Below are 10,000 nucleotides of genomic sequence, written 5' to 3' on the forward strand. Positions count from 1 at the left end.
TTTAGGTTGGACCTGTGAAAACGATTCTAAAACGCTGATGTGGATGAAAAATATTTGCCTCGTTTCCAAAACAGAGAATTTTTAAATCGCACAAGTATAGATGGGAAGTGAATCTTGCGGAATTTGTGTGTCAAGGAAGGACCAAAACAGACGTTTATTTTTTGAGGTTCTTACAGTCCATTCGATGTCAAGCTGTTCAGCCTTGCCGGGGATTCCCCTAAAGTTGTCAGGCCATTTGTCGGGAGCTATGAAAAAGGCAACATAAACAGATGATTGATATTTGGCTACAGAAAACAAATTGGCAATTGGTTCTATGCTCAGAGCATTTGCGCTTATTTTTCTTCTTTCTTGCACTTGATTCCGCCATATTCGTGGTAGTTGTTTAAGAAGGCGCACGTGAATAGCAAGCCCAGTACACACGTGCAATAAGTACGTGAATTAATTGAGTCAGTTTTCTTTAACGTGTGCAGTCTGAAGCCATGTCCTGACTAAACACGACAAGAAAAGCCCAAACAATTGTCGTTTTGTCTCAGCAAAGGGTGGTAAGTAGCTCCGGATTCCGTAGTTCCTGACTATGTGCATGTTTCTCTTGCTTATGCCAGCGTCATTAATGACGACCAGGGCCTTTAAAGATCGAGAGATTTTATAACGCGTAAACGGAAAACGACAGGATGAAACTCGATTTTGCCGAACATCAAAGAAACCTGTTTGATTTTTGATAAATTCTTGAACTATAGATGTTTAACAGCTTCTCAAAGAAACAAGACTTTTGGTCCTATTTTCGAAAAAAATTGTTTCGTGCTTTCCGCACTGTAAGACTCGTCCTGATCCAGAGAGAAAGATTTCTGCGACCATATTCGCTCGCTTTCAGGGGCCTTTAAAATCGTTGGTCAAGCTAACGAGCACCCACCCTGCGAGCAGAGCCTCTCTAAAACTCACCAGAGGGCAAGCTAGAGAGGTCCTTTAGACGTAAAATTATTTATCCTGCCTCCTACCTAGATTAGCTTCTTAGTTATTTTCTAGGGGGCATTGTACCTTTCTTAAGTCCATTACTTAATTCGTGTATCCCTATTTACGTGTGGTACAAATAAACTTGTTGTAAACTTGTTGTCAAATCGTGTCAAGTTCTGGGCTAGACACTCCGGTTAAACCAGTTTAGGCAACGCGCGCATCATATTTTTGACAAGGCGAAGATCAATATCGAGCCTTTAGTACGAAAATCAATATGGCGTCTAAGAGTGCGATCGAGACTTGGCTTGGGTTTGAAACTGTCTCCAGGCAACGGCTTGCGCATACTCAACAAAGACTTCACACCATTTCTGCAGAGTCCATTTTTTTTTTTGTCGTCGAGTTAAAAAAGGGTCTGCTGGCAGTGTGACCGGCACCGTCACCCATATTATAAAAAACTAGTAGTAATCTTGGATCATTGAACGGCATTCGTCGGTCGCTTGGGGAACACAGAGGGAGGTATGGAACCCAGGCCTCGCGCAATACCTGCCCCTGCTCCCTGCGAACAACAATACATAAACAAATTAATTAAGGACAGTGCCTACTATTGCTATTACGCATACGTTCTGCGCATCTCGAGATACTTGGCCTTCCTACCGGTAATGCTTACTAATACAAGGGGTATTTTTGCGCGGCTTACAACTATGCAGAGGACGTAGATCTTCGTTTAAGTACTCTTGGTATCCAAAAAGAAAATTGGGGGTAACCACGGAGAGATAATTAAGCTTCAATTTAATTAAGAACGCCATACATTGCTTTGTATTTTAAAGCCTTTTACAAATATTGCTCATGAATTATCTTTGAAAAATGCGTGGTTACTCCAAATTTTCTTTTGGGATTTCAATAACACACTTTTTAAGATCTACATTTCCTGTATAATCATAAATCGGGGCAAAAATACCTTTGATTTGGTAGGCACCGACCTAGATATTTCATCAAAATTGCGCACAAATTTGCATACCTGCAGCGCCTGTTCGGCACACCGAGCTCGTGGGTTTACTAGGACGACTTGATCCAAATCCATTGACAGCTCTAACCCGGAAGGCCAGGTCCGCGTCTCCGGCCATTTTCACCAGCGCATATGAAGTGGCGTTAGGCTTGGTAACACTTGCAATGACTTGCCAGAAGTCGTCATGATCAGGGTGGGTCGATTTTCGCTCGACCAAAAAATGAGTAATCGGGGCTTGATTCGATTCGCCCGTTACCCAGGTCAGTGTTGTGTTTCGGTTTTGGCAGTCGGAAGATAATTTTAGATTGTATGGTGGATATGGGGCACCTAAAAAACAGAAGGAAAGAAAAATGGTGAAAGTTATCAAACACAATTACAACGCAGTGTACTTTAAAGCTCGACTTTATCTTTATTAAATCAGACGCGACGATAGGGTGGTTTTCAATTGAGTGTCGAAAGTAATTAGCGAATTTCTTTGGTTTTGCATTGCTTCACTCAGGGATTAGTTCAAAGTTCTTGTGCCAATTTTTCAAGCAATCAGAAGTGAAACCAAAACCAGATTACCTTCAACGTCTTTTCACTCAGTATTACTCTAATTTCAGCCCGAGAAACTCTGAGGAAAAACTGGCTTTGCCAAAAACGAGAACTAGTTATTTAACGCGAAGCTTCTCCGTGAACGTGGCTTGCGCGTGCACATTTTCCCGCGCTTTGTGTCTGATACGTGTAATTAATTCGACTTTTGATTGGTTTACTGGATTGTCTCCTTCCTTTTTGATTGGCCAAAGTAGTTACTTTGGTTTTGGTTTTACGACACTCGATTGAAACTCGCTCTAATAAGAACAGCTACAAATGACAAGAACACTTGTCCTATCCTGACGATTGCAGTTAATCAACTTAACATTATTAACAAAAACCAAGGGTTTCAATAAAATGTGAAGTCGGCGGGAATCGAAACCGGTGTCGCACTGGTGGGAGGCGCGTGCTCTCACCACTGTGCCGTCCGTGCACCCCCATGCAACTCGTGTCACAATATACTGCCTTTGGCGGAGGCGTTGCAGCATTAAAAGTGATAGTAAGAAGCCACAGCGCTGAAAAGTGAGAGTAGAAGAGCATTAACCGCCAAAATGCATCCATCACGCGCCATTTTGCCTGTTTACGTACTTATCGACCACGCAGCAGCCTCGAGAAAGGTAACCACGCACCGGTGGTTCAGTTGGCTGTCACGCGGGAGGTCGTGAGTTCGACTCCAGCCGGACCAACACTCAGGGTCTTATAATATCTGAGGAGAAAGTGCTGCCTTTGTAATTACATCCGCATTTGTTAGACTTACAAGTCTTCTCGGATAAGGACTGTAAACCAGAGGTCCCGTCTCATAACCCTTGTTAGCCTGTTCCAGGCTCCCAGATAGTCAGGAAAACGAAAACAACTGCGTGGGAAAAGCGAGTGGGGGCTTGGGCTTGGGTCGACCCAAGCCCCCACTCATTATTCGCACGCATTTTTTTTTTCTTTCCCTTCTATCTGGGAGCCTGGAACCGGCTAAGCCCTTTTTGTTTCCCATGAATAATATGGGACGTTAAGATGAGACGATAAGAGTAGGGTACGTAGTCCCCAGTGTTGTGCTCTGACCTAATCTGGACGGGGGCATCTTTCACTTCCTAAAATTAATTGTAAACTGCGCAACAAGCTTAAGCCCCACATAAAGCATTGTAAATTAGTCTTGAAAAGCCCCGAGGGGAGAGACTAATAACTTGACTTGACTTCACTTCACTTCACCCGCGACACCGGGTTGGTAAGATTACACGTAAACCCGAGTTATTTTTTGACCCCACCTATGCGAGTTAACCCACCTCCCGTCTCTTTTCTCTATTTTAACCCGAATCTTACCTGCGATATCAATAGTAGCCGAGGCAGAGTCTTCAGATCCCTTTGGGGCTGGAGTATATGCCAAACAGGTGTAAATCCCAGCGTCTTCGACTGTTAAGTCCGCAATGGTCAATACATTCCGATCCCACGTGACCCTCTGGTTGTACTCGATAATAGCATCATCTCTCTTCCAAAGGTAATGCAATTCCAACCGGTCGTCCACTTGAGCCTCACAGCGCAAGTCCACCCTGCTTCCTTCAGTAACATTCCTGTCTTTTGGTGCAAGTATTATCCGCGTCTTTTCTGAAACCAAAGGTTTTAAACTGTTATTGCCGTTTTTCAGCTCGAGATTTGAACCCCAGAATTCCGAGAAACGCTGCGAGTAATACGTTCAAAATCGGGACGAGACGGGACGAAAAACGTGAGTTGGATAACAGCTTCAAAGATAGAGGCTACAGAGAACATATCGTAGTAAAAACGGTTCGTTTTAGTCAGGAAAAAACGTTGAATGCCACAAAATATACTAACTTATACTAACAAAAATTTTGAAAGGTGCATTCGAGATCTCCAAGGAGACAGCGAATTAGCCAGTATTAAAAATGCCGTAATACTCTATATTTGTCCCTCCAAAATTTTGCAAAAGCATTGTTTTTATTCTCTTTGGACTTACCATGACCCAAAGAGAAACTGGAAACAATGCTTATGCAAAATTTTGGAGGAAAAAAACAAAGAATACCGGCAAATTACTACATCCTTCTGCTCTCACTTAAAAAAAAAAAAAAATAGAAGCTGTCACCTTTACAGTACTCGATGATACTATTCATTTGGATCAATCCGGATTCAGATTTGTTTAAAAGAATCCACACCGACTGGGGATATTTCCGATTCCAAAACCATTTTTGGATTTAGTGAAGAAACGCAAAAACCCTCTTTAGGTTTAAAAACTCGGATTCGGATTTTCGCTTCAACACTGAAGATCAAGACACCGTGCTTTCAAAGAAACATTTATTTGAGTCTACCATAGAATATCGTTGCTGAAGAGTAATTAGGCCTATAAGCCGGATTAATAATTTAGGTCTAAGCTTTCATTGATTTAAAATGTTTAGCTTTGTCGTGAAATTTGGCAACCGAACTTTTGCAGTGTTTAACACTGTTTGTTACCGAGTGATAATATAGCATTATCAAATAGTGTTTAAAATATTGTCCCTGAGCAGCTCGTGGTGTGGCGGTCAAGTGGTTCGGTGACGGGTTGATGAACATTCACAGGTGCGAATCCTGTTTCCATACACTCAGTGTACACTTGGTTTATCTTTTAAAAAAATGTGTAAACATTTCCATGATCCATATCAAGCTTTCAGTCTTCTAAATTAACGATAATAGTAAAATTCAGAACAAATTACGAATTAACGATGATCGTTAATTCAAGGTGGAGAATGTGTTGAAGAAACCCATCCTCAACCTCATTCCCTGGCAACGAAGTTGACGTACTTCGCGTCATCCAACCATCTGCTTACCGAAAACAGTCGCACGGCTATTTTCCGTCGCATGTCCCAGGAAATTCTCCGCATAGCAGGCATATCTGCCCTCATCTCGGCTACGGTTAACGTTGCTAATCACCAAGGTGCCGTCGTTTTCGATCTGGTAAGTCACACCAGGCGTGATTTCGTTATCGTTCTTGTACCACTTGAATATGGTTAGTCTCGGAGCAGCTTCGGGGTCGCATTTCAATCGTCCTTCACTTTCTTGAAACAGGTAAAATGGACCAAAACCATTCTTTTGAAACGATGGTTTGATGGCTAAAAGTCATTCAAGCTCTGTTAGTCACAATTAGGTAAATCATAGTTACTCTTTCATCAACTATTTATGGGAAAAAAATTGCAATATTAGCTGGCGCAGATACCTACCTTACATTAACTTAAATAAAATCAAATGTTTTTTTTTAAGGAGAGGGGAAAACGGAATTACCCCCGGAGAAAAAAACTCTCGGTGCAGAGTAGAGAACCAACAAACTCAACCCACATATGACCCCGAGTCTGGGAATCGAACCCACGCCACATTGTTGAGACGCGAGGGGTGCTTACCATTTAGCCAAAAAATCCGGAAATTTCGGTTTGAGGTCAAATGGAAAGGCAATTTTCCGGAAAATCTTTTCGGAAATTGTGGACAACCTCCAGAGGTAGTCCTCTTTTTCCGTTCGGAATGGAATTCGCGAAATGCTCTTACCATTTGCGAGAACCTTCCGTTTCCAGGCCCTTTCTCACAAGATCGAGTAGAATATGCGGGATGGAATGCTGTGTAGTAAATGGTAAGAGCCATTCTCATCCGGTTGGTCATTAAATTCGGAAAATCGCTTACCTTTATGCAACAATCATTCCATCCGGATTATTCGGCTAAATGGTAAGCACCCGAGTGCTCTAACAACTGTGCTTTCCCTTCTCCTATGCTGAATTCTGCGCATCTGTCCTTTAGATTACATAGGCTTTCTAATCAAGTTGCAAGGGGCTGTACACTAAGTTAAGGATCGCATTTTTCTGGTTCATTTTATTGTTGATGTCAAGCACAAAGAACGCTGGAAAAAAATTCGATGCGTAACTTATAGTGCGACCCAAGAAAACGAGGTTAGTAAGGTAACATTACTGTTAAGATTATTACTAAGGGCTCTTTCCTTTTGTCAGAACTGGCAGGCCAGACCCGCCAGGTTTCAAAGAAAATGCAACAATTTGAAGAAACACTTGCATGATAATCTCTTGCATTCCCCTGGAGAAGGATATACACGTATCATCCTCGAAGTGTGTTCATTTGAATTTAAGGCGAAATGTTGAGTTATTCCCTCCAAATGACCGGTCTGGCCGGTCAGTTCTGTCAAATGGAAAGTGCCCAGATTATAGTAAGATTATATTATCATAACACAGAAATGGGTTATCAATTGAGTTGGTATGGTGAATTGACCACCGTAATATTAATTATAAAGAAATTCGAAAGCTGACGTTTCGAGTGAAGCCTTTCGTTCGAGAGAATTACAATATTACATCTCTAGATCTTAAGTGTTATCAAGCCAAAAGAAAACAAACAAAAAAAAAAAAAACACAAACCAACCTTTACGTTTCGGTCAGCAATCGTTCGCAAGGTTAAATTAGGTCGGTCACTGAGACATTCAGAATTTATTAACGCAACATTTAATTTTTATTGAACATAGAGGCACACTCTCGCAGCTTGCATGGTCTCATGGGAATGAAATCACATGGCTTTTCAACAGCGATTTCAAGCCAGTACTATGCAGCGGGCGGGCACAAAACATAAGTCACAGGTCTCTGTTTTACCAACACAGAAACAAACCTGAACATTCAATTCATTAAAGCTATTTTTAAAAAAATAGACCAAAGGTTAGCTTTAATGAACGTTAACCCTTTGACGTCCAAACTGGCTTAAACCGGCCAGACTTAGCATTTTACTCTGTCTAATGCCAGACAATTTTACTCGTCAATGGGGAACCCCCAAGAGTCAATGGGTTAAGGTTTCTTTCTGTATTGGCAAATTACAATGACCTGTGACTGGAAACCTGTGACCTGTGTTTTGGACTTGCCAGTATGCAGCAAACAAAAACTATCTTTACTGGTAAACGTTCACAATACGATGTACAAACTACATTTAACTCACCTAACACTGTAACATAAGTCGACGAGACTATCATGCCATGTTTGTTTTCAGCTACACATTGGTAAATGCCGGACTCGTTCAATGTAAGATCACTGAAAAGTAGGTCGGTATTCTCCTGTCGTACCTTTGAACTGTGAAAGGTACAAAAGATGGGGTTAATCATACATGAATTGGCAGAGACGAACACTTAAGTCCAGAAATCCAAGTTAATGGCCATCTGCCAATAAAGATTGCGCACTATTCACCACATTTTCAAACTCAAGGTCACTCATGAAGATACGGTGCAAGGAGAAACTAATTAATCTCAAATTGACTTTAACTAACCTTGCCACTAATTCAACTCCATCTCTGAACCATTTAATTTGTGGTTCAGGCTCTGCATACACGTCACAGCTCAAGTTGCCATTTGTTGATATGTTAAATGTTTGCAATCTAGGTGGTTCAACATTCCATCTTGGAGCAACTGGGAAAAAGCATGGTTGAAGGATAATAAAATAATTACTAAATAAATAATTCAATAAAATAATGATAATTACTAATACTGTAACTGACGGGTTCCTGATGAGGACCAATAATTATTAATTAAATAAATTTACATTATTTTACCATAAGATTTTAACATGCCAGAGAGGGAAAAAAATTGAAGCCCTCTTACCGGTGAGAGACATAGAGAGACAATTTATGTTTAATTATTGAGAGGGAGCGTGATTTTAGTGTTGAAAGGTATTTGTAACAATCACGTCCCCCAATGTTGACAAACAGCGTGATTAGCATGTCACCTGTCATGGAGATGACAGTGCAAAAGATATCTGTTTTCATGGCAATGCAGTCGGCATTTGCATAGAGCTGACAGCGCTACAACAAGTTGCAAAAATAGTGGAGACACTTCACCTTCTTGGGGCGTTATCAATGTACCTAGTATCTCTCACACTGCAGCCCCCCCCTCCCCCCCCCCACCTCTTATCAGTGTTGCTAGCAAGACAAAAAAATGTTTAAAACTTAAACAGTCAACATTGAAAGGGGGAGAGGGGAGAGGAAGTGGGAGAGGATAAAATTCGAGATACCGCGATCAGTATTGGAAGCTAGAAAAATTGTTTTTTAATGAAATTGTCTCAACAATTTTGCAACTTGTCCTAGCAACGCAGTTTTGATTTGAGTAGAGCTGATGGTGCAAAAAAATAATATTTAGTGTGCCCGCAATCAATGATCGTGTGACATTTTACTTAAGCAAACGTTAATCATCACACAGCTGTATATCAAAATTAATCATATATTTACCCATGTCTCCAGCAAAATTTTACTTTTTAATGTGCCTCACAAGGTACGTAAGAGAAAGATGTTAGTAATCATAACTTGTTTCATGGCCGAGGCAGTGAGAGGCATGGGGCCTATTCCTTTCATGATGTCATGAACTACTTTGCATTAAAGTTTTGTAAGAACTTTGGCAATGTAAATTTTTTTTAGTTCTTGGCGTCACTGAAGGAATAGACCCATACCCCATACTAGCTCAGCCATGGGACAAATGAATGCCAGCTTTGTTACTCTCTCGTACCTAATTGGGCCTATTAAAAGTAAAATGTAGTGGAGCAAAAGTACTTGTAAAATGTATGTTAGACATCTCACTTTTGCAAAAGAAAATACTTTGAGGTATTAGGTGCACTTTAAGAGCTTACCTTCCACCTGAAGATCTATAGTAACTTCTTGTGGACCAGTTCCTATGGTTTGATTATTGCTGGCTTGGCAGGTATAATTATCTTCGTGCATATTCTCATCCACCTTTGTGATCTTCAGGAGCCGTCCTTTCAATTGACTTGCAATTTCAAAGAAATCTACCCCATCTTGAAGTTCCTTCCCATTTTTTTTCCAGGTTATTCTTGGGAATGGTCTGTGAAAGAAAGGATTTTGCATCAAAACGTCTTAAACACATTATTAATGGAGGAGTCAGGGTGGAAGGGGAAACCAGGGTGGCTTACTGGTTATCGACCATGCTTTCAATTCCACCTCCTTTCCACTGAATAAAGTTGGTATTAATAATTATTATTGGTGTTATTATTATAAATATTATTATTATTACTACAGGGCTTCTGATAGGATGCGGAAAAAATTTAAAGATTATGCGGAAATTTTCGGCCATATTACACGCTGATATTATGCGTAAACATGCGTTGATTATGCGGAAATTACACCGGATTATGCAGAAATTTAAACAATTTATAGAACTAATAATTAGGCCCGTCCAATGCATTTACATGCTTATGGTAAATCAGGATTCGAAATTGCGACCAATACAGTACTAGTCGTATTTACAACTGATTTTTTTCCCTTTGCGATATCGCCAATTTGCGACCAGCTTTCACCGTTAAAATAAAAGGGTTAGTAATCGGCATTTTGCCAAAACTTTTGCTAAAATAAATAAAACGATAAAAAATATTTTTTTTCTCGTCAGGAATTTTGTTTCAATTCAGAAATATGGAGCAAAATTGTGATGTGGTTGAACCACGATCCATTCCCTCGATCATTCAC

The 10,000-nt window shown here is 40.6% G+C and overlaps 1 protein-coding gene across 1 annotated transcript in view; it reads right to left on the reverse strand.

Moving 5' to 3' along the window:
- The window catches only part of LOC138010064 (fibronectin type III domain-containing protein-like), a 20,309-nt gene extending 10,951 nt beyond the window's left edge, over positions 1 to 9,358 (reverse strand). The window contains exons 1-8 of the mRNA XM_068857028.1: positions 9,151 to 9,358; positions 7,802 to 7,940; positions 7,478 to 7,608; positions 5,335 to 5,616; positions 3,842 to 4,123; positions 1,970 to 2,284; positions 1,495 to 1,507; positions 175 to 367 (exon numbers count right to left, since the gene is read on the reverse strand). Coding sequence (XP_068713129.1) covers positions 175 to 367; positions 1,495 to 1,507; positions 1,970 to 2,284; positions 3,842 to 4,123; positions 5,335 to 5,616; positions 7,478 to 7,608; positions 7,802 to 7,940; positions 9,151 to 9,241 — 1,446 coding nt within the window. The 5' untranslated portion in view covers positions 9,242 to 9,358. The remainder of the gene's footprint in view (positions 1 to 174; positions 368 to 1,494; positions 1,508 to 1,969; positions 2,285 to 3,841; positions 4,124 to 5,334; positions 5,617 to 7,477; positions 7,609 to 7,801; positions 7,941 to 9,150) is intronic.
- Positions 9,359 to 10,000: the final 642 nt, after the last annotated feature.

The sequence above is a fragment of the Montipora foliosa genome, chromosome 7 (genome assembly GCF_036669935.1).
Source record: "Montipora foliosa isolate CH-2021 chromosome 7, ASM3666993v2, whole genome shotgun sequence".
NCBI classification, from domain to species: Eukaryota; Metazoa; Cnidaria; class Anthozoa; order Scleractinia; family Acroporidae; genus Montipora; species Montipora foliosa.